Source organism: Prinia subflava, chromosome Z (genome assembly GCF_021018805.1).
Source record: "Prinia subflava isolate CZ2003 ecotype Zambia chromosome Z, Cam_Psub_1.2, whole genome shotgun sequence".
NCBI classification, from domain to species: domain Eukaryota; kingdom Metazoa; phylum Chordata; class Aves; order Passeriformes; family Cisticolidae; genus Prinia; species Prinia subflava.
Window position 1 is genome coordinate 40,698,908 of NC_086283.1, and position 23,470 is coordinate 40,722,377.

The following is a 23,470-nucleotide window of genomic DNA, read 5'->3' on the forward strand; positions in this document are numbered from 1 at the left end:
AAAATAACAAAGGTTACATTCCTTCAGTCTAATAAAATGTCTTGTCATCCTCTGTGTACTAGTCAGTTGTATTTCAAAGCATTAGAAATGTAAGTTCTAATATATTCTAATTAAGAATACTGGTTGCCTTTCTAGATAGGTATGTTCACCAAACAATATACACATAAAATAACTTCAGTTTCTTACCTGTCTCTATGAAGCAGAATTCCACTTGGAGAAGAAGAAAGTTCAGTGGAATAAACGAGATCTTTCATTTTGAATTTCCAAAATTTAATTAATCCTTCACTTCCTGCTGTGATTACCAGCTGGTTCAATCCATCCACTGCTACCCCTCTAATGGCCCCTTCATGTGCTGCAAAGCAGGAGAAAAGAGAGTATTATTCTAGAACTTAAACTTAGCACAGAAATCAGCTGAATGCCAAACACTATTTTGTTTATCTTTGCCTGACTACAATGAATGATCAGTAAGTATATGACAATTTGAAAGCTATCTGACAAGATGTTCCAGCATTCTAAGCTTTTTTCATCTCTACAGAAACCAAACTGGTTTCAAGTAAACACCTAGAATACAAGCAAGATGTGCAACTGAAGCTAAGTGCTAGCTTTTATTTCTGCTTTCAGTTTGAGGAACTTCTTGTGACTGTGAGATTTGAGGGACTTCTTGAATTACTTAAGGAATGCCTCCAAGAGTACCTACCACTCCAGACAAAATTTATAACTGCAGTTCAGGCACCAAGTCTGGGAGTTTTCCAAAGCTACTTCAAAGTGCAGTGTAAAGACATAGCTCCTCTGGTTTTGGATCAATTTTATTTCTTAATCTCTACCTGCAGCTACTGGCCAGTAAGCAAAATTAGAAAATTCATCCCACTATCAACCAATGATTTTATAAACAGACCACTTCATGTTTGCTGAGCTAGATGGCTTTTAAAAATCCAGTAAGTCTTAAAAGCTCATCAGGACTTTTTCCTTGTTTTTACAATAAAAAATTCAGATCACAAGTGCCAAAAAAATATGCATGAGAGTACATGACATGAAATATATATGTATGCAACTTTAAAAGGAAATGTCAGTGCACTATCACATTACATCCTAAATTTGCAGCTGGATAATTAAAAGTAATGCCATCTGCAAAGAACTGGACTTGCTTAGGACTTCAATTTTCCATTCACATGAAACATTCTTTCATTTCTAAGCAGGGGGCACAAGACAGATGGGAAAATTTATCTAAGAGATAGAACTCTATAAAACAAGAAGCCGTGTACTGGAAATGTGACTATCTCAAAAAGAGTGAAAGCCAGTGCATCTCATTTCAGTGCTAACCATCGTGGTAACTGACAATTAGGTGTTAAATAAAACCAAGGATATGCTAACATCAGAGCTGTTAAAATTATCACAAATCCTGCCTTTCAAGTCAGGTTTCTGACTGCAAGACAGGACAGTGCAGCATAATTAGAAAAGCTGAAATGCATCCTGAATTCAACTTAGAATCTGTGTTAAATTTTCATGATGATAGAACGTCAGGGAACTGCCATTCTGTTAAGCAGCAGTATTTTGGAAGTTTGGGAGTTCTTACCTGTTTCCTTGCCATAATGCCCTCTGTGAATGCCAGACTGCATGTTATACACATCTACCTGTCCAGTTGACATCCCAATTACAGCGAAGTTACCACATGAGGTAATGTCAACTGCCTTTTGGGGAAATAAAAAAAAAAAAATCAACAAAACAAAGCACCTATGGAAACCATTCTTTACGTGTCTACCAATTAGTGAAGTTGTTAGAAGGTACATAGCATATCAGGAATACAAAACACTAACATGTTCTTTGAGGAAACCTGCACAGAACAAACAAATTACATTTCAAGAAAGCAGAGGGAGAAGCTCTGTAATGGGCAAATAATCAACATGAATTAAATATGGCAATGCATGGTTAAAAGATAATGAAATCCTAGCTTAGTGACATCCATCAGAACCCATAGGCAATAATATAGCACTGTAAATTACATAATAAAGATATCCACAAATTCAGTCCTTAAGACAAAGTGTAAGGATGGCAACTGCATGCCTCATTCAATTGCCCAACCAATACCCTCCCAAATAGAAAGAAACAAAGAAACAATGGTCTAGATGCCTTTGGAAAGGTACAGTCCAAAGAATCTAGCAGTCAAAAGAAAACTGGGTATTCACAATTTAATTTATCTAACACCGAACTACTAACCATAATGTCAAAAAAACACATATCATAAGACGTATGAGTTGCATGAACCCCTAGCAAATGAGGTTTGCCACAGTACCTTCTCCTTTAAAAAGCTGGTAAACCTCAGCAAACTTTTGCATCTCAATCACTGTGTGTTTGACAGTGTTATTGTCTCCAGTTCAAGTTGTAAAGGATTTTTGAGGTAATATCCTTCTTACAATTTGGAAATACACTTCCCTGTACTGCCAGAAAAGGCACAGAGTCTTCAGCAATCTGCATTCTCAGAGTGAGTTAATCATCAGAGACAAATGGACAACTCTACATCACTGTGAAAGACTAAAGATAAACACCAACAAGCTCTCTGATCCAGAAAGTTAGTGCATTTAATCAGAATGTTTAGGGAAAAAGAAAAATTTTTCGTAAGACCATAAGCATTACAAACGAGCTCACTGGACACACTGAGCTGACCGAAAGCATCCTGCGAGCAACCAAAACACATCTAGACCTGCGTGCCTTTTCATTCTAAGCATTATTTCTGTACCAACAGGAATCAAAATAGCATACAGTGTGAATCTGAAGAAATCTTACCCTAAAATAAACTTACTGTTGCATATATGTCAACAGGTTTGTGTTTGCTAAATTCTTCCGGCCTCAGTTTGTGAGCTCCCATGGAGGTTTTCTGATAGTTCCAGGTTGTACAGGTTATATACCCTTGATGGCAGGCAACAATACCATCCCAGTCACTCTGATGTGCCACTTCTGCAAGGTAACACAGAGTCCTTTCAGAAACAGTAATCCTAAAGTCAAACTTAAGCTCTCCTGATATTTAAAGTACCTTTAGACAGAACAGTTCGTTCTTGTTGCACACTCAAAAGGCAACTCAAAAGGCAAAAGAAAAATTGCTGGCCAAATAGTTGTGCACATGCAGTGTAACTAAAATTAACAGCAAAACCTCAAGCATGGTTGAGGTATGTTGGCATGTTACGCTTTGTGTCGTTGCATATTTTAGCCTCTGCAGTTTGAAATGCATATTTCAATGTAAATGTTTTAAACTACTTTGAATGGTTCAGATTGCTCAATCTCTACATATTTCCAGCTGAGTGTCTTTAACTTTTTCTTCAGCTGTTGAATCAGCAGAAGCCACCATACAAAGTCTGGTTTAAGAGGTAAATCTGCTTCACATAGCAAAATCCTTCTTTTGCATTTCCAGGAAAATTGTTTATCAAGAGCTCTGCATCCAAACTTTGTAGTCAAATGTGATATATAGGGATCTAAATAATGAGCAAGTTAGATTTTTTTTTTCTGGAAATTTTAAAACATTGAAAGTTTGAAGTTGGGTATTTCTAGAACTTCAAAGATTAAAACAAGATACAAATAGGTTCGCCTAACCAAACAAAGAGAAAGAAGAAACTCTAAAGTGCACTTAAATAAATGGAGGTTTTATGTCTTCAAACACAGGTAGCTCTAATATTAATTTTAATTAATTTTAAATATAAATCTTAAAAATATACAAATACTTGTAACAAGTGTGTATAGACTGTCTGTATCACAGAAGCCACTGGCTCCACAAAATTGTAAATCCAGATCTTTTAACATGGGAAACAATTAATCATCCTTGGAAGAAAAAACAGCTACACTTCTGACAAAACTGATTTCAAGTCTGAAGAGGAGGTTATTAATTTAAAGAAGCACATTTTGATGAAGCAAAGATAATTGTAATTCTGCCTCAAGAAGATAGTTTTGTTATTTGCATACTGAATTACAAATGAACGCATTACTTTAAATTCAGATTTTAAAAGTGACTCAAATAAATGTACTGAGGACTCAAAATCCACTGTAACTGTAATGAAGATTTCCTCAGCTGACTAAGATCTTCTTCCTCCACCTAGCTGCTCTTTCTCCAGCCTGGTATAATATGTACATCTGTAGATATTGACTCCTGTGCAGGAGATTTTGAAGCCAAGAGCAGATAAGGACATTTCAATATAAAATGCTCTTTCAGAAATATTGGAACAGTTTACTAAATCAAATGCAATTTTAAACTCTCACTTAGTAGCTCATGAAAGGCCACAGAATAATCTGGATATAGCATGTGCTTCCAAATCAACAGTGTTTTGAGGGTTAAAAAATGAAATGAATACATGAAGATAATGTATTCACATTTAGTCTGTAACGTATGTCAAAGACCACTCACCTGAAGCAAAGGATGTAATTGGTGGAAGTGCCATCGTATCCAGCTTAAGGCCTTTCTTTTTTGATTTCTTTTTATTTATTGAACCTTAAAAACAGACATTAGGGGTCTCAGTCTCATTATCAAAACCGAGAATAATGTTTTAAAAAGGACTGTTAAATGGCTTAAATAAACACATCACTGTTCCCTAGATTTGTAGAGCTAAGAACACTAATAGAGTTTGTATCAAAATTCATGCAATGCTGAGGCAATCACCAGCCTTTTACATGCATAGCTGTGAATTCACTACTCAATCTACCTGTCCCAAGACCTTGTGCTGGAATCCTTTGGCAGAGTTTCCCTGCACCACAGCTAAAAACACAGTCTTATGTACATGACTATATAAAGCAACAAACAGCACCAAGCTCGTTCTAAGAATCTTGAATTTCAAAATGATGTCCAAATTAATTTTTAAGTATATTTTCAAACAGGTCCAAATACATATATAACAACATAGATACTTAAAACTAAAACTTATTTTAGTCTTTCTGATCCTTGGTCTTTCAAATGAAAGTGTTCCTTAACCATGGCATGATATGCAAGATGTGTTTAAGTCAAACTTTACACTAAATCAAACTAACTCAAGGCAAGAAATATGAATTGGCTAATAATTCAGTCAATTGAACAAAATAGAAATGGAGTAAAAAGTTGCGATTACATATATTGAAATGTTAGCTACTGTTTTACACATTTTTAATACAGAAATCATGCACAGTGTTTCCCACAGTGAAGGAAGATACACTGCTATGATCAGAAATCAGGGGGTTTTTAAGTGTAAACAGAGTACACTCACTGCGGGAAGGACTGAGTTTGCAAAATAACTGAAGTGATGAGCTTTTATAGAACCATTGAAGTGAAAATAAGGCCTGTCTAACATTTACATGAATACCTTTTGGGACTTCTTTTCATCTGTGTTTGTACTGTGACTGAAACACTTACCATGTCCTAAGCTTTTATTGAACTTTTCATGCACTGTTGAAAAAGATTGCAATGTTCCATCTTGACCTAAGAAAGTATTAGCACAGAGCAGTGAAGAGTAAAAATCAACTTTACTCATAAGCTATTTGAGTAAGAAAAGCAAAAAATAACCAATAAGCAATTTAAAACACCATAATAAGGTATTCACTCAAAGTTATGGTCCAAGAATAAATACAGATACACTCTAAGTAGTAGAACTAATGGAGCCTAGTTTTCTATGCCTATGTCCCATTCCTACAACTCTGCTCCACACATGATCAGAATGACCCCTGTTCACAGACATTCTTTCCATGTTCAATTCCTCTGACTCTGCAGTGTCTGTAACATTAATGAAATGTCATGAAGTTAATTTGAGGAGATGCTTCTTCTAAGGAAACCAGTAGCCCATGAAAGGCAACCCTAATTAATTTCTGCTGCAAAAAGTTTTACCACTGTTTTAAAAGGAGTGTAGAGAGTTAGTCTTTCTACACTGCAGATACATCACATCTCAAAGGTTAAGACCCTTTTCATTGCAAAGGTTGCCTCTGTGACCTCTCCACTGCAAAAGCAAATGTGAAGACTTGTTAAGCAACACCTGATTGATATTGTGGTTTGTCTGGTGTGAGCTGAAATACGGGCAGTTACTCATTACACAAATGCAAGTCACTAGTTGGATGACCAGCAAGAGATTTTAGTACAGGTAGTGTAATGCCTTCAAAAGTAGCCAGCCCAAATAGACAATTAATTACTTAAGACTAATTAGACACTAGATGTTGAATCTCTATCATCCCATCGCCTAAGCAGTCTGGGGCAGAACACACTCTGATCTAGCACTTCTCTTTCATACGGGGTCTTTTTAAATATGCTAGTTTCTAAGGAAGGGTAGCCATTTTTACACTTTTAGATTAATATCTCAGTAAAAAGCAACCTTAAAAATATATATTACAGATAAAGTAAGCTGTAATAAATCACAAAGAGAGTGCAAGTCACAAAGCTTGATCAAACTAGTGGAAAAAGTAGGTACTCAAATTTAGTTACTAAATGCATTATGCTGCTTAATTTTCCCCTGCCACAACCAAGTTTCTTGAGCTGTTACAGGTTTCATTCTGAACAGCTAATACTTGCTCAGAAGATAACAAAACCATTTTTATTCATCAAATATATAAATATGGATGATAAGGGCAGCTCCTTTGCTATTCTGCTTTCAAGTACTCTTCAGCTTACTTGCTGATATGTTTGTTACTCTAGGAAAACACTAGTTTCCTACTACAGTAGGAAAACTCTGGTGAAACACTTGTTACAGTAATTAATTACACTGTTTATATTAACGACTTACTATGTTTCATAAATATATTATACACCACTTGAAATTTAGTGTATTAACAAAACAAAGACACTTAGCTCTGCACATTTTCTTTATCACAGCAAGAAATCAGACTGAAAAAGAATGGAGATTCATACCTGCACTAAGAATTTGCTTTCCATCTTGCCCATGATATCTGATTTTTGTTGGTGGTGCACTATGTCCCATTCGGCTTCTCAATACGCGGCCTGTACCACCAGGTCCATCAAAAATCCAAACCTGTACCCCAAAATACGCAGAAAAACCAGGCTAATAAGCATTGCCTTGCTAATAATTGCACCTCTTGTCAGCAGAACATGTTTATCTGGGAGCTCCAGCAGCCAACTTCACACACTGGCTTTCATCCTTGAAACTTCAGAAGTTTCCATCACATCACCTGATTTGTTTCCTGCTGTTCATTCTGCCCCTCCACCAAAACCCAGTGGCATCAGATGACATGCAGCACAAGGGACTCCTATCAACACCAGCTGCTTATGATCAAAAACATTACCAGAATGGATCAAAATTTAAGCAATTACCGGGATATAAAGCATGGTTCTGGAAAAGTGGATCCAAAGCTTTGTTCTTCAAGAGTACTAAAAAGCAGTAAATGAAGCAATGACAAGACAGCAGCAAATCTTTGAACCACAGTCCACTACAGTCCAACAGAGACCAGTAACTTGAGTTTTGTTTTAGAGAGCAGCAGCAATTGTAACTCACCCGTAGAGCATTATCAGCACCATTAGTAATGAGCAGTGGCTCTCCAGGGACAAATGTCATGCCAGCTATTGCTGTGGAATGGGCATCTTGCATCTGGCACATCAGTTTCTTCTCTTCCAGATCCCACAAAGCAATGTGTCCAACTGGGCTACCAGCTGCCATTACTGGGTGGCCATCTAAAATTTCAAATGGTTTGCTTACTGACATGAACCTCATCCCTACTGACTTGTCACATCTTAAAACTGATGCTAGAAAAGTCTATCATCACAAGGAAAAAGAAATCTCCAGTTGATGGTAGAAATAATACAGTTTTTAACAGAAATATTGTAGTATGTCAATCAGAAAAGAAACAAAACTCACTGATAATAAAAATAGGACCTTTTCATATCAGATAACAATAAAATCTCTATATCCAGGAATCAGAGCTAGAGGTTTTGCTTGAAAGCACAACAGATATTGGCACAAAAAGGCTCTTTTTTCTATTTCTCACAAGTCTTTCCTCAGTTTTCTCCAGAAGCATTCTTCCTCAACAGGGTCTGCACCCAATCTATACTCTTTTAAGATTTGCAAGGTTATTCAAATGAGAGAATACATTCAGTATCAACAGCTCTGTAGGCAGGATTAACCTTGAAGTAACTAGCTTTAATAATTAGGACATGTTTGTTAGAATACAAGTTAAGATTCCCCTGTAACATTTATTCAGTATTCACCCAAATATTAACATTGTTTGGGGGGGAAAAACACCGCTGAGAAGTAGGTTTGGACACCAAAGCAAGATGTACTGATTACAATACCTCTGACAATTGTCTACTGTGTTAGCTCTTGGCACACTGTAAACAAACTTTTCTTTTCAAGTATGCTTCCTGTACACTAAGAGCACAAGAAAATGCTATAAAACAGCTAGCATTATGAAAATGCATGATATCCCTTACTTATTGCTACCTTTTCTAGATTACCTTCAGCCTTTGAAAACTAAAACTCTCAGCACAAATTTGACTCTGAAATGTTTTATCACAAACTATTTTCCCCTGTTCCACTTAGTGTTAGTGCTTCCATACATATTTTCACTAAAAACACTAGGACTTACCTGTACGAAAAGATATTGCTGTGATGGGACCCCAGTCCTGTTGGAATTTCATTAGAGTTTCATCATACTTGATATTATGTACAATAATATGACCAGATACAAGGCCGACAGCAACAACATCCACTGCTGGAGCCTGCAAGAAATGAAAAAAAAATCTGTTCCCAGAAACTGAGACTCCTTCAAAAAACAGATCACTTGAAGTGTCCAGCAGCTCCAGAAGACCATTATACACTCTGCTACACTCCCCCACATATTTACAAGTTTTATCCTGGACAGCTGCTGACCATTTTCACAGCTGTCATTAATGCTAGGAATAAGTTTTAACTTACTTTTATATCTAAAAAAAAATATAGCAAATACCATTACAAAATCTTTTACTGAATCAATAAAATCTACATTTTATCAAACTCCGAAGAAAAACGAATTTGGCAAAAAACTACCAGTGTAATGAGACTTCAAGATACACATGCATCTTGAAAACTCTGAATTCACAACATCATTCAGTGAAGATATAGATGTGATGAACACAAAACAGATAAGATGCAACAGAACTAGGAATAGAGGAAGAGCAGATAATAAACCCTCAGTCATGAGAGGGTTACTACAAATATCTGAGAGATACACGCCATCTTTACTGCTGTAAGTTTAAACGATATTTTGCCGTCTGTTCTTGACTAGTTACATATGAAAACAAAAAATAACAAAAATACTAACTTGTTCAAGAGTTGTAACTGCTGAGGCCCATCCTGGAAATGAGTACAAGAGTTTGCTGTAAAACAAATATTAAAAAATCCATAAATCAATTAATCCTTGGGGATTTTCCATGACACAATGGTTGCTTTAAATGTACTTATACAGAAAAGTACATCAGCTTTCTATTCTTTTAAGTCAGATAAAAGAAAAATAAAGCCTGTGATACTAAGAATTAAGGTTAAAAATAAAACTTGTGGCTAAATTTTATTGAAAAGCCTAGTGTTGTGCATTAATACTACAACGGTGACATAACTACATGCCATGAACACATGAAACAAAAGAAATATCAGTGATATCATGGCAAGTTGAGTTAGGAGAATGGAACACTGATTTATGCAAGCTGACTTAAAACATATTTGCAGTATGAACACTACCATGCAGCAAAGCTCATTGTACCTGTGACTTTCATGATTTAGAAAAGCAACTAGGTAGGAATGAAACACTGACACTGGATGATGATCTACTGAGATACGCTCAGAGACAACTGCATGTCTACACATCTCATATCTAAGGCTCAAATGCCGGTAATTTATCTCCATTCTACCTGCCAGCACTTCCTTGGGCCCACCAAACCAAAAAAGTCAAGCTTGGAAGATGGGATGCGGAGGCCTGAACATGCTTTTACTATTATTCCAATAGCTTTCATGGTAAAGCTATGTGATTCCAAGAAATTAAGGAAAAAAAAAATCCTGAACAACCCCTGACATTTTGCAAGGAGAGTAAACAATACGCAACCTGAAAGGCATCAGCATTCAGGGAGCAGTAGCATTCTTTGCTCCTGGAGATACACCAACTGAAAACCTGTGCCAGTACTCAGTATCAAGTATCAAGAATCTTACTTTGATCTTATATTCCATAGCTGCAAGGTTCCTTGTTCACTTCCAAGGAGAATTTTATTCAGATAGGTGCTGGGATGCAAAAGTGCAGAAACTGCAAAAATGGCTTTATCAAAATCTATTTGAAGATATTCTTCTGCAAAGAACAGTAAAAAACAGTGTTAGTGTGGCTACACCTACAAATCTGCAGGCTTATCATCTCTTTGCAAATGTAAAAGCAGGATAGATGTTTAACTCTTCAAATCCTGCAACTGGTGTTTCTGACATTAAAGGATTAACTAATGTGTAACAGAAGAGGCTAAACTTCTTTACATTCTAACATCTGTTGGCTTGAAGGCATATTTTTTTCCAAGTCTATCCACTACAACAATACTGGCAATACCACAGAGATTTTAATCTTTCTGAGGGATTCCTGCTCCTGCCTGAGCAAAACACCTCATCTGATTAGCATGCCTTTTGTTCGTTATATCAGTTCTAAATCTCTGAAGCCTGTTTACAGATACTTTTGACAACCAGCATGCAGAGAATAACACTGGACACACCAATGAAAGCTTTCTAAAGAAAAATGGGGCGCTGAAGCACAATTTCACAAAGCACTTGACAACAGCAAGAGAAGATTATTCATCAGCATTTAGTCATACCTAGTCTGGTAAGTATCAAAGAATTGCAGAAATAATGCCAAAGCCGCTTTATCGCAGCCATTACGAGAAAATGGAACACTCACTGTAATTTTCATATAATCATTCTCTCTTTTACATCTACACAGAATCTTACCGGGCCTCTGCACATGGTACAGTATCCATTCATGAAACATTACCGCAGGATCAGGACTTCAGATCACCAATTAAGTAGCATGATCCTTTAAGAATTTTTTTTTTTTAAGAATAAACTACTTCTGAACATGTGCATTTTAAAAAACTCCTTCTTAAATTACTGAATGTCTAACAGTGCTATCCTATAAAGCAGGAACAAAAATAAAATCTCTCACCTTCTGACTGTATATTCCAAACAATAAGAACATTATCAACATCCACAGAGATGACATGATCACCAAAAGGCTGCAGAAGGTGTATCCTTGCCTTGTGGCCTTCATAAGTATGAACCACCTATAATTTCAAAACAGAAACGCTTCCAATGTTAAGGTAGAATATAATGTTAACATAATACTTAAGGAGAGCTAACAGATGTCAGCAACAAGTTTAAATAAAATTCATGGAAAGGCCACACAACTTGAAGTGCAAGATAGATAACTGATATTTAAAACTGTTTGCAAAAAATATGCTACCTAAGTATTTTTAATTATTTATTTTCAATTAATTTAGCTTTCATGAATTCATGATTTAAAAAATATCTTTAAATAGCTACCTTATTATTGTAATTAGTATTCAAAACAGTTCAGTATTATGGAATTTGTTCTTACATTCTCCCAGTTTAGACTTTTTACTTCTGATTCTACAGTTTGTTTCCCTAAAACTGCAGGTACCAAACAGCTATGGAAATAGGCTTTCATAGGAAATTAACTGCCTTTATACCCCAAACACTACACAACTGCTTTGTACTACTGAGTAATAAGTAAGTTAATAGGAACCTCTTTGTTCCTGGCAAAAGCATGGAGAACATTGTCATATGAAGCAAATATCAACATGCGATCTGCGGCCAAACATGTGATGTCTTGTGGCAAAGTATTACCTGTTGATCAAACAAAAGAAAAGTTAAACAAGTTTCAGGTTCCTAGCAAGAGAGAAAGCTTGACAGTGTATTTGTGTACTTTTTTTGCATGGTGACCCACTAAGAAATCCCTCTGGTCAAACATTATGTTCGATTTTAGAGAAATGCACATATTTCAGAAGAATGCAAATATTACTGCAGAACACTACACCAGTAACAACACCATAAGTAACATAAGATTGGGAGATCACAAAAAACACTTAATTGTTTGAAAAACACGTAATAATAAATCAGTGAACTATATAAGCAAAGGTACACATTAGCTTTGTGAGGGCTGGGAACACAACTGATAAAGTCTCAGGATTAGCAATGCTTATTAGGTTAAGTTACTCTGCAGGCCTGGGAGTTAGTGACCCACTCCTGCACCTGTGTTCTCCTGCACACACTGAGAATTTCATACTCTAAGAATTCATCTTATTCCCTACCTCATGACTGGTTCAGAAAGAGTATCTAATACTAGGATATTTACTTTACTAGCCTAAAAAATAAAAGAGCCAAAGTTCCCAAACGATAGAAAAATGGAAAAAAAATTACTATAGGGAATAATACTCTCAATGCAAGGAAATATAAAAATGTAAATTACAACACTTTACATTTCTGCAGAGAAACACCAGGTCAAAAATCACTATGGGAGTGCACCTGATACAAACTAGCATGGTCACATAGCAGTCTTTCCCATAAAGGTGCTTTGTAACTGTGAACTATTAGCAGATGCAAACAAAACTGCACCCTCTGCTGTACTGCAGCACAGGTTCAAAGGAGGAGCTAAAATAAGAACATAAAAGAAGCTAGCACTCTATGAAGCTTCACTTGTTTGAACACATCCTCCCACAGCACCAAGCCCAAGTGACTCAGGCTTACAGCCGGGTTACAGATACCTGGTACTCCACAGGAGCTGTATGCAAGGCCGCTTAGGCTAAGACAGATTCAGGCAGACCCAAATTAAAAAGTTCAGAGCACCAGCCACATAACATCAACAGACTAACGGTGCCGTAAAAGGAGAGAGGCTGCGCATTCTTTTCTCAGTCACGATTTTGTATGTCTGCTCTCAATGTCCCAAAAAGCTTAATGATTATATACATAAAAAGATGTAGCCCACTGCAGAACAGAATAGCCAATGTTTTTATGATTTTGCAAGATGAAAACGTAATATGTTTACCACTTTAAAAATGCATAGCTGATATTCTAAATCTAGTCCTAGTTGTGTGACATTTATTCTCAAGTTTTCAGAGGTTTTTTAATAAAAATATTTTATATATGACATCTCTGTAAAAATTTTGTGGCATACAGAAGTAAAGCCCCTACTTTTCAAGACAGAGTGCATCCCTCTGTATCATCTAAGCATCAAGTGAAAGGGACCTTTGGAACTGGTTCAACAGGCTCAACATCGCATCAGCTCTTCATGAAGTTTATCACCAGTGCTAGACTGCGTTAGCTGCAGCTGGGCCCAGCTGGGTCTTGAACACTTCTGAGGAAGGAGTTCTGCTGAAGATCTACACTGTACCAAGTTTAGGGCCATTTCTCCTACCCTCCACTGAGACCCTCTCAAGCTGCAGTCTGCAGGTGTTGCCCCCTCTGCTCTGTCTACCACCCCAGCATCAGCACAAAATCCAGCCCTGCCACCCAACTGCCCTTCAGACAACCTGCTGCCTCTGGGTCACCCCATGTCTTGCCCTTCTCAGCACTAAGCAGATCCAGTTACTCCAGTGTCTCTTTTCACACTGCTTGCTGTAGGCCCTGATACTGTCCTGCTTCTCAGCATGCCTCCTGCAGGAGAAAGGGGAGCTGTGGAAGGGACAGAACCATATTAACAGGGTGCTGCAGCCCAGGCATTGCCTTATCAGCATGAGGTGCACGAGAAGAACAGCTTTGCCTGACCTGCTGGATGCCTTCCTAATGAGGTCCACATTTAGCCTGGCACCAGCACAGCCCCAGCTTCCTTCCAGCAGGATGCCATGAAGCCAGTCAGTTCCCAGCTCTGCGGTGTCCCAGGTGCAGCAGGGTTCTGCACCCGTCTTCGCTGAACTTGGCAAGGCTCCTGTTGACCTAAGCCTCAGTTTTGCAACAGCTCCCTGGACTCTTCTGGGTGTCAGCTCCTCCTCCTACAACAGCACCTTCTACAAGCTTATCCTAGGAGTGCACGTTGCCTCCTCACCCAGGCAGCTGGTGGTGGCATTGAAGAACGTGGGCCCCGCTGCTGACACCCAGAGTGTTTTGTCACCAAAGACCAAGCGAATCAAAGGTCAAGCCATCAGTTCATGTACTTTGTATGCACCAGTAAAACCAATTCCTAACACTCCCTGAAGGTGTTCACATCTATTTTCTTCATGTAATTGTTCTCCTCCTATGACAGTCCTCTAATAATCAAAAGAACAACAAAAAGGGGATTTAAAATTAATTCAGTAAATTAATAACTGAGCTTTATTCACTGTGCAATCCTTATGGCTTAGAGGTGTTTTTAGAAGAACAAGATGGCAAGAACAGAAGATTCAAAAGGTATGTCTCTAAGAAAACTAAATTTTGGTTTCAACAGCAGTCTTATTTCCAAACTGATATTTTAGATTTCTGAGACTCCTTTTATTATGTTTCAGTGTAAATATTAGCAAGCACAATTTATATTGTTTTTGAGTTGAAAATGAAGTGCAGATGTCACGCTTGTTAAAAAAAAAACCAGCAAAATAAGAGGAATGAACAATTTGTGAATACTTACTCACAGCAACAATACCAAGCTTCTTCACCTGCAATGAGAACATTAAAAAAGCATTTTTAGTGATTGATTACAATGAATTTGGTATAAACAGAAAGTAAAAATTCTAGGTAGTAACCTAGGTCAGGCAATGAATTTGATACCACACAAACTATAAAAATTATTGATCCTAGTTTATAACAATGTCTACTGAAACACACACAGACAGTAGGTCAGAAGGAATGGGACAATACATTTGCCAAAACACAACTACTCACCAACAGTAAATTGTGCTTCCTGATGTATTTTTCCCTAATGCACAGGAAACTAAGGACATGCTAAGACATCCTGAGGAGCTTGGGTACCTGAGTTTCCACATTACGTGTGCTTCTACCTTGTTTTCACTACAACCGCACTGTATTCTAGTTTTATCTCTGTTCACAGAGAATTTGCTTTAGTTGCAAACATCTAATGAAGTAGTGATGATCACTACTCCACTTCAAAGGCTGCGAAGAAGACTGACAGGAGTGAACGCTAAAAGACGCCACAGAAGCACAGGAAGATCCCTAATGTCCGCACATTGGTGTTCACTGTACTCAGCTCAGTTCTGTGCACTGTTTCTCATACAGTGAAAATGCTTTGACTGAGCCCCGGGAGTCACGGAGTCTCCCTCTTTTCAGGCATTCCAAACCCACCTAGCCACCACGTTCCCCTGTAACCTGCTCTAGGTGACCCTGCCTTGGCAGGGGGGTTGGCCTTGGTGATCTCCACAGGTCCCTTCCAAACTTAATGGGTTTATGATTCTACACTGCAAAAAGCGAGTCCCTATCACAGGCTTTCATCTTGCTGAACTCAACTATGCTCATCCGTTTTCACACAGGAGTTTTAATAGGATCTGAATGCCTCTCGTCCCTAAATCGTAACCCTCAATCGCTACACCATGAGCGGCTCCGCTTTGATTTATCTGGTAACAATGAAAAGCTTCAGCACCTGGGCGCTCCGGACGGATGGGCTGTGCCGCCTCAGCCAGCGCTGCCCACACGGCTGAACGAGCCCATTCCCGGCCCGTCAGCCGGCAGCATTCCTCCTTCCCGCCCCATCCCTCCCTCCCTCCCGGTCACTGCCGCCTGCAGAGGCGCGGCGCCGCGGCCTCACACACGCTCCCGCACCATAACGGCGAAAGGAAGGAAGAGCCGGGTCCCCCTGCACGGCCCCGACCCGCCACGGCAAGGAAGAAAGAGCGGGGACCGGGACGCCGCTTACTCACATTGTAGGTATGGACGCTGCGCCCGACGGCGGCGGCCAGGTAGAACTCGCGGTGGCGGCCGTGATAGCGCAGGACGTGCGGGACGTGCCCGCTGAAGCGGCCGAGCACGCGGAACGCGGCGAAGAGCCCCGCGCCCTCCCGCGCCATCGCTCCGCACGTGTCCGCGTCCGCATCCGCCCGCCGACCGCCCGCCCTCCCGCAGGAAGCGCCCGCCCGCTTCCGCCGCCCCGCCCCGCCCCGCCGTGCGCCGCCGAAAGCGGCCCGGCCCCGCCCCGGGCCCGAGCGGGGCCTCGGCCGCCAGCTCCGCCGCAAACACTCCATGCAGCCGCGACTGCGCGGATATTTTCCATTTATTCTTCATTTTTGTATCCCCGTTTGTTCTTTTCTTATCCCCTTTGCCCTTGCCAAGCACCAGTCCGGTTGCCTGTGGCCCCGCCGGCAGAGGCGGCAGCGGGGCGCGAGGTGAGCCCACCTCCGATGGCGCAACCCGGGGGCTGCCCGCATTGGGAGCCTCTGAACTTCCCGAGGTGTCTGGTTTGAGGTTTTTTATGGTGGTGGTAATGTTGGTTTTGTATGTGGGTTTGGGTTTTTTGGTTTGTTTTTGTTTTTTTAATAAATTATGGCTATTAAAAAAAATACCAACCCCCAGGATAACTCCGTTGCTATGACTGCACGGCGGACAATGCAAGTGAAGTCCGGCAGAGGAGGCAAAATGAAAAGCCGCGCCACCCGCAGGCCACCTATCCCAAGTTGTTGTAGCTTCTCCACACTGCCATCAGCTCCCGGGCTTTGCTTTTGTCGCACGGGACCGGGCTTGAAGTCCCGGCGGCGCTGTCCCCGGCGCTGTCCCGCTGCGCGGTCCCAGTACCCTCCCGTGACGCGCAGAAGCCGGGGCAGTGGTGCTTCAGAACGAACCGGGTGACGCGCCACAGCTCCGGCCGCTCCCCGCATCCCCGCGCCCGCTCCAGGAGGCATTCCAGCAGCCGGCCCGCTCGTTCCGCCCGCCTGGAGTCCTGCGAGCAGACTGCCAGTCACAACTCTTAACTCCTTTTCCCTTCAGCGCCTACCCGCGCATCCTTAAAAAGAGGTTGCCTATCCACGACTTCCCGCTCCTCATCCTTGCCCCCTTCTCCATGCTTTCCTTTTCCCCCATACTTTCCCCCCATTCCCTCATACCCCTCTCTCCCTTTGTCTGCCCTCTTTTCCCCTTTTTTTTTTTTTTTTTTTCCTTTCTTTTCTTTTTCCTTTTGGAAAGAGAATGCCACCTAGCCGCCGGGAAGTGCACGGGCCGGTGCGAACCTCGGACTGGTGCTTGCCCGCCGGCTCGAAGGGCGCGTCGTCGCAGGTGTGAAAATCGAGTCGTAGCTCCTAGAGGGAAACAACAAGCAGGGGATGATGGTTAAAGCCACGTCCCACGGGGCCGCCTTCGCCGGCTTGCCAGCCAGCCCCGGACACCCCGTTACGGACATCCCTCCCGCCTCGGCATCCCCGCCGCCCCGCTGGGGCCTCGCAGGAAGTGAGCGAGAATCGTCGGGCGTCCGTGCGGGGCTGCTGCTGCTGGGCTGCCTGGGCAGCTCCGGGCTGTGATGCCCGAACCAGCGCCAGGGCTGTCTTCCCCGAAAAACTGACTGGTCTTTGCTCTAAGGGCCGGCTGCGCGTGTGAACCCTCCGCGTAGCTTCTAAACCACTTATCACCTTTGCAACCGTGACACCATCTTCAGCGTCCGTGAAGCATTATACAAACGACTTTCAGTCCTAGAGGTCTGCAAGGCGCTGGGAAGGGTCGGGTACAGCTCTGGCAGCGGCCGCCCGGGCTCCTGCTCTCCGTCCCTGCCAGTCCCAGCTTCAGCGAAGCACATTTTAGGAAGGTCGCAGGAGGAGAGCTGGACATAACTTCAAGGTCCTGTTTCACAGGTACCGGTTTACTAAACTAGCCAACTCCCGGCTTGCTAACTGAGATTTTCAGAAAGTAGCTGCCGGTGGTCAAGGGTAAAATCGTGGAAGCAGTGCCGTCCCGACAGTTTCCCTCCGATGCCACCAGAGAAAGCACCAACCTCTTGTGTAAATGTTATGTCTGCATCCAAAACGTTTAGTAGATCCTCTTGTATCTTGCCGTGGTTACAAAGGCTGTAATTGTAGGTGGATCCCCGCGGTAAGAAGGTGATCTGAAGAAAGATGATCAAGCTACAAAGGACTGTGTAAGAAAAAGCCAAAGGTTAATTATCCTGCGCCGCTACGTGACCCGACAAGGCACAGAAGACAGCTGAAGAGGGGGATGCCCGTGCTTCAGAAGCACTAGAGAAACTGGTTGATTACCGTTGTGATTATCCATGATGTCTTTACACGTTGTTTTTCTCCTCCCGGGCTTCAGATCATTGCTGGCTTCATATATGTACCTGTACGCCTACGGAAATAAAGGTTTCCAATTCCATAACCGGGGCTCATTTGGACGTCTCTTGCACCTCTTTCCAGAACTGTAAATAATTATTACTCAGCCTTGAAGTTGTGTCACTGATTCGAAAATAAAACCGGGATAACGAATAATAATCAAAGGCATCATCCAAACCCCAACCAAAACACAGGAAAACACAAAAGCTTTGCAACAGACAATCATACTTGAAAGAAGTGTGAGTATCCCTCCCCATAACCACGTGGGGTCCAACTTCAGCGGGAACTGGTACAGTAAAACCCGATTTTCTCTTAAAGGTGAGAAAAATCCTGGCACCTGCCGAGGGTCTGCCCGGGGCTGGGCGTGCATACCCTCCACCCTGAGGTTGCAGGGACACCTCCAGTGCAATGTTCTAACACGCTAGCGGGGAAGCATTTGCTAGGAGCATAGTGGTCGTTTCTCCACCCCCGTCTACAATTGCGGGATTTTTTTCTTTCGAAGGTGAAACTTTGTTTAGGCTTACAAAACCCTTTCCCCGGAGGACCCCCTTCGCTTGCTGAGGCTGCGGGGGCTGCCTGCTCGGCCGTGGGGACAGCCTAGCTGACAGGGCGGTCGGCTGCACCGGGCACTGGGTATCGGGATGCACAGGACGACCAAAGACAGGCTGCCCCGGGCACAAGGTATCGGTGTGAGGGGGACGCTGGGGGTCAATCTGCCCCTGGCGCTGGCGACCAGGGTGCCCGGGGTGCCGGGCCGAAAGGAGGCATGGCCCCGCTCCCTCCCTCACTCCTCGGAGCCTTTCTCCGGCCGGAACCGACGCCTCTGCCAAGCTTGGCACCAGCTGTTCTTTGGTCCTACTGAAGTGCCCCGGGAACCTCTGCGGAAGCCCCGGCCGGGGGCGTGCTCGTTTTCGGGGAATGCTCCCTGCATGAGTCATGAGGGAAACCCTGGAAGGCTGCCGCGGGAAAACGCGCCTCTCTGGCCCGCTGAGCTGGGGAGCAGACAGAGCAACTTAGTCATCAGTGGGTGCCTGTCCACTTGAGTGGGTTGCCGCCCTGCTCTTGGATCTGTCTCTTTTCTCTGTTTCTCCTCGTCCTGCATGTCGCAGCCTAGAGGGAGCTGCCTCTCGCTCCTCCCGGGGATCCCAAGCCAGGAGCTGCTTCCCGAGCTCCCGGTCTCTGTTTCAAAGCGTGGCCACAGTCCTGTGACTCCACGAATGTGCGTATGTGTCTGGTTTTGCGTGTGTGTGTGCGTGTGTATACATCTAATTCTAGTCATAGCTGACTCTTCAAACTCGATGCCTTAATAACTGTTGCACTAATGGAGATGCGCCTGCAAAGCATCCGCAAAGGCGCAACCGAGCTCGGGCAGCCCTCGAGAGCACTTGAGAGGGTGCTGACCTGCATTACTCCGACAGTGTTGCCAAACAAATTCTGGTTTCCTACAGGATGCCTTGTTCTCATATATTAGAAGGGGCTTTCTTAACTTGCAAAGTCATGTGCTTTAGTCTTCCTCCAAAGATTTTTGTTTGAAGTTGCTAATGCGCTTCATGGAAGTTAAGTTGATAAAAAAAATGAATCTGTTAAATAGCTTTGTGTTTCTCTGCATAATTGGAGGTGCACCATAGCACAAAGGTCACCTTAGGTGAGTTTTGTTGTCCACCAGAGAACCAGCATCATAACCAAAGAAAAGCCTATTTGTGCCATAAATTCAGTGTAATACTAATTTATGGTCCAGGAACATGTCATTTTTTAGTTTGCATTGTTCATTCGTCTTTACTGAGCAGCACACAAACCCCTGTGAACAGCTAAATGAAGGTGTTCATTTGCCCCTACCTAACAGGAATAGTAAACTTGTGTGTAGATAAAGGAAACAATTATGTTTTAATGCAAATAGCAATGGGTTGAAATTCTTTTTCCATCACTGGTAGTATGCAGATGCTTTTATTTCTGAAGCTGTGTCTCCAAAGATAGAACAAAGTTGCAAAATACACTGGCAATATACTCAGATTTGCAAATTTTAAAAAATGTGATTTTTTAAAGGGAGCAGAAATACATGTGGCTGTAAAAGACAATTTGGCATTGAAAACTTGCTTGTAAGTAAGTTTAAATGAAAGTCTATTAGGAAAAGGGGAATTCGCTTCTTCTTTAACCACCTTTTTTTTTTTGTGAGGAAAATTTCTGTAAATAAACAATATCTCACAAAAACATTGCTAATCTCTTCATTTGCATGCAGCAGTAACCTCCAAAATGTCAAATTATGATGAATATGTGTTTGAGTTTGTTTTCTATTTAAATTCTCCAGAGAGAAAAGTTCAATTACTGACACATGTACCAGAAAGGCAGGGGGCAAAAGAGGACTTCAGAAAAATCTGTTCATTTTTATAACTATAGTAATGCAAAAGTTTTACTTGCTTCAGCCAAGGGTGCTGCAGCCTCACTTCTGACAGCAGCTTTTGACTGGAGCAATTGGCCAAATTCAAGGAATTTGGAACTAGCTTCCATTAAGAAAAATAAGTGACAAGAGGCATTTTTCTGATGGATCTTTATACTTACAATACACGCACTTTCCTCCTTAATTTCTGTTTTCCTGGTTGAATTGAAGACCTCACATTTGTGGTGATGCTTGAGCAATGGGAAGATATGATTGAGAAATAGCTGTTGCTGTTTTGCTGGCTGAGATGGTATCTGTAAGTGGGACTGCTGCAAGCACTCATCAGGAGAAGAAGGAGAAGAAAGACTACATGAAGTAATTGACTTTGGTAGACATTTCTAATTAATGTTATTATATTCATGGTATATTAATTTATTATTTTGGCTTGTATTTGCTGAGCCAGTTTTGACTCTAACATCTTGGTACATGTAGCTGGAAGGTACATTTTATACTTCTTTTCTTTTTCATAAATGTGAGTAGTATATTCTTTCCTAAAACCCCTCACTACTACAAAAATGCCATTATATCCAGGATGCTTAATGTATTTATATTTTGGATATATAGGATTTGGAAATTTTTAAAATTCAGCACCCAACCAGCTAATCAAAATTGCCCTGCCTTTTGCAGCTTGGGGGTATGAAAGCAACCATCAAGAAACTTCAGCAAACATGAAAATTATGTTAGACATAACTTTCATGCATAGATCATGGGGACAAAAGCTCAGTGGCTTCACATTTTTTTCATATGCTTTTGATAAATGGATTTTTTTCATAAAATGGTGCAAATCTTTTTCCTTTGAAGCATAATAATTTCCAATACAATGGAAATACAAAGTAATGCCCACATTTTTTCCCACATTGCTATACTATGCTTGGAACCTGCTCCTGGATACAGACACACAAGATTGGCTGGCTGTCCCTTAGGAGCTTACCTTCTTGAACACAAGCAGCAGGTAAATGCTGGTGATGACCTCCACATGCCACTTGGAAAAGGTGTGTATATCCCCATCAGGAGGCCCTGAGGGTAGCTGCTGTCTGGCAGTGAACAAAGCAGCACTAAGAGGGTCTAGTAGCTCTTGCCTTTGGTACTCCTCCACCTGAGATCATAAGACAGATTGGCAAAACACAGGAGTATGTCCATTTTACTGGATAAAAACCTAACCATTTTTATCTAATATGGTCATGGTACATGATGGTATTTATTTGGGTAGCAGCTGTCTAGACCATCAGCAGATCTGCAGCACTTGGGCATGTGAGTCCTGAGGTGAACACAGAATATCTTTCTCACAATCCTCCCCATGCTGGTGGCTTCTGCAGGGCCACATTAAAACCCCCCTATGTTTGACCATCCAAGTTGTCTAAGTCCCACAACATCAACTGCTGACACACACTCTCTTGTAAAATCTTCATAAACACATTTTTATCAGTAGAGAAAATATCTCTCTACTGAGAGATAATATAATTAATATATTAAAATATATATATAATTATACATATAATATCTATAATTCTCACTACTGCATATGCTGTTGCAGTAGTGTTTGTTTCTAGCATTAACTTTCTGTCTCTTTAGGGAACTGAGCACCCATCTAGAAGAGAAGTTTCAGCAGCAGGAGTCAGATCGGTGGCCAGCTTGTTCTGGCCATGCTCTCTGAAGGCCACGCTCTCAGCTGAGATCCTTTCCAACCAGGCTGACCAATTGTGACAGTGGAGAGCTGCTATTCTACATGTAGATCAGTTGCTAGAAGGCATAAAATGCATATTACCAAGAGGTGTCACAGTGATTCATAGCCAGAAGAAGCCTTCGGAGACTCATCACTCCTGTGGTTAATATTAGGCCCTTGAGGGATTGCAATCTGTGAGTTAAACCAAATTGTCTCTACTGTCCTACCCACTGCAGTTCTCTGTTCTCTTGTCATCTTCATTTTATCTGTTCAAGCATCTTCTGCCACCACATTTCCAATGTCAGCCTCTGAGTCTTTTACCCTTCTATTTTTATCCAGTCCCAATCATTTTCCAAGTCCATTATTAAATACTTATTTGAAATCTTTTACCTTTTTTGGGTGGAGAAGAGCTTACCTGCCTTCAAACTCTTCACTTGCTTTTCCCCACTCCTCAATTTTTGAATTCCCATGAGAAGTTATTGAAAAAATATTAGTTGCGTCTATTCTGGTTCACAAATCCTGAAGTATCAGAACTGTAACAATGTCATGGTTCCAGATATTCTTGGCTCATCTGAGTTAAGGCTGTTCAGATATTTTAGTATTGTGTGATCATAACTTATTAACATGTTCAACTTTCTTTGAATTGTCTTGCATTTCCTGAGCTAATGAATAGGCATTACAATAGTGCTGCCATTATTTTTATCATTTTTTTCAGTAGTACTCCAATATAACTCAACACAACTACACTCTTCTCTCTCAAATTTAATATACTTGCACTGAAACTTACTGTTCTATTATTTGAAATGTAGTATTTAAGGATAAATTGAAAGGAGCATATGGAAGTTCTTTGGTCTTGTCCACTGTATAAAATCTGAACAAAAGGAAGTCATCACTTCAAACTTTAAGCAACTCTCAACACACTGCTGAAGTATAATGAGCTTTGCATTAGAATTGGGTATCCACTGACTCTCATTGCAAGTGGATATGCCTGACTGTATAAGAAGGACTTTTTAAAACACTAAAGCAGGGTGAGGAAGCTCAACACAATATTTTTTCCTTTAGATCCTTGCTTTGAAGCCACCACATTTAACAAGGGAGGTCAAAAATTTTCCAGCTAGAAATATGAGGAAAAACCAGTTTCCTACATGGCAAATATTTCACCGAATACATGGGGTTTGTCTCATCC

At 41.2% G+C, this 23,470-nt stretch overlaps 1 protein-coding gene across 1 annotated transcript in view; it reads right to left on the reverse strand.

The window, feature by feature from the left end:
• The window catches only part of WDR36 (WD repeat domain 36), a 30,509-nt gene extending 14,498 nt beyond the window's left edge, over window positions 1–16,011 (reverse strand). The window contains exons 1-14 of the mRNA XM_063422367.1: window positions 15,800–16,011; window positions 14,557–14,584; window positions 11,707–11,807; window positions 11,107–11,224; window positions 10,122–10,254; window positions 9,244–9,298; window positions 8,530–8,662; window positions 7,443–7,618; window positions 6,842–6,962; window positions 5,363–5,428; window positions 4,388–4,471; window positions 2,798–2,952; window positions 1,574–1,688; window positions 187–352 (exon numbers count right to left, since the gene is read on the reverse strand). Coding sequence (XP_063278437.1) covers window positions 187–352; window positions 1,574–1,688; window positions 2,798–2,952; window positions 4,388–4,471; window positions 5,363–5,428; window positions 6,842–6,962; window positions 7,443–7,618; window positions 8,530–8,662; window positions 9,244–9,298; window positions 10,122–10,254; window positions 11,107–11,224; window positions 11,707–11,807; window positions 14,557–14,584; window positions 15,800–15,946 — 1,598 coding nt within the window. The 5' untranslated portion in view covers window positions 15,947–16,011. The remainder of the gene's footprint in view (window positions 1–186; window positions 353–1,573; window positions 1,689–2,797; window positions 2,953–4,387; window positions 4,472–5,362; window positions 5,429–6,841; window positions 6,963–7,442; window positions 7,619–8,529; window positions 8,663–9,243; window positions 9,299–10,121; window positions 10,255–11,106; window positions 11,225–11,706; window positions 11,808–14,556; window positions 14,585–15,799) is intronic.
• Between the last annotated feature and the right edge of the window lie 7,459 nt (window positions 16,012–23,470).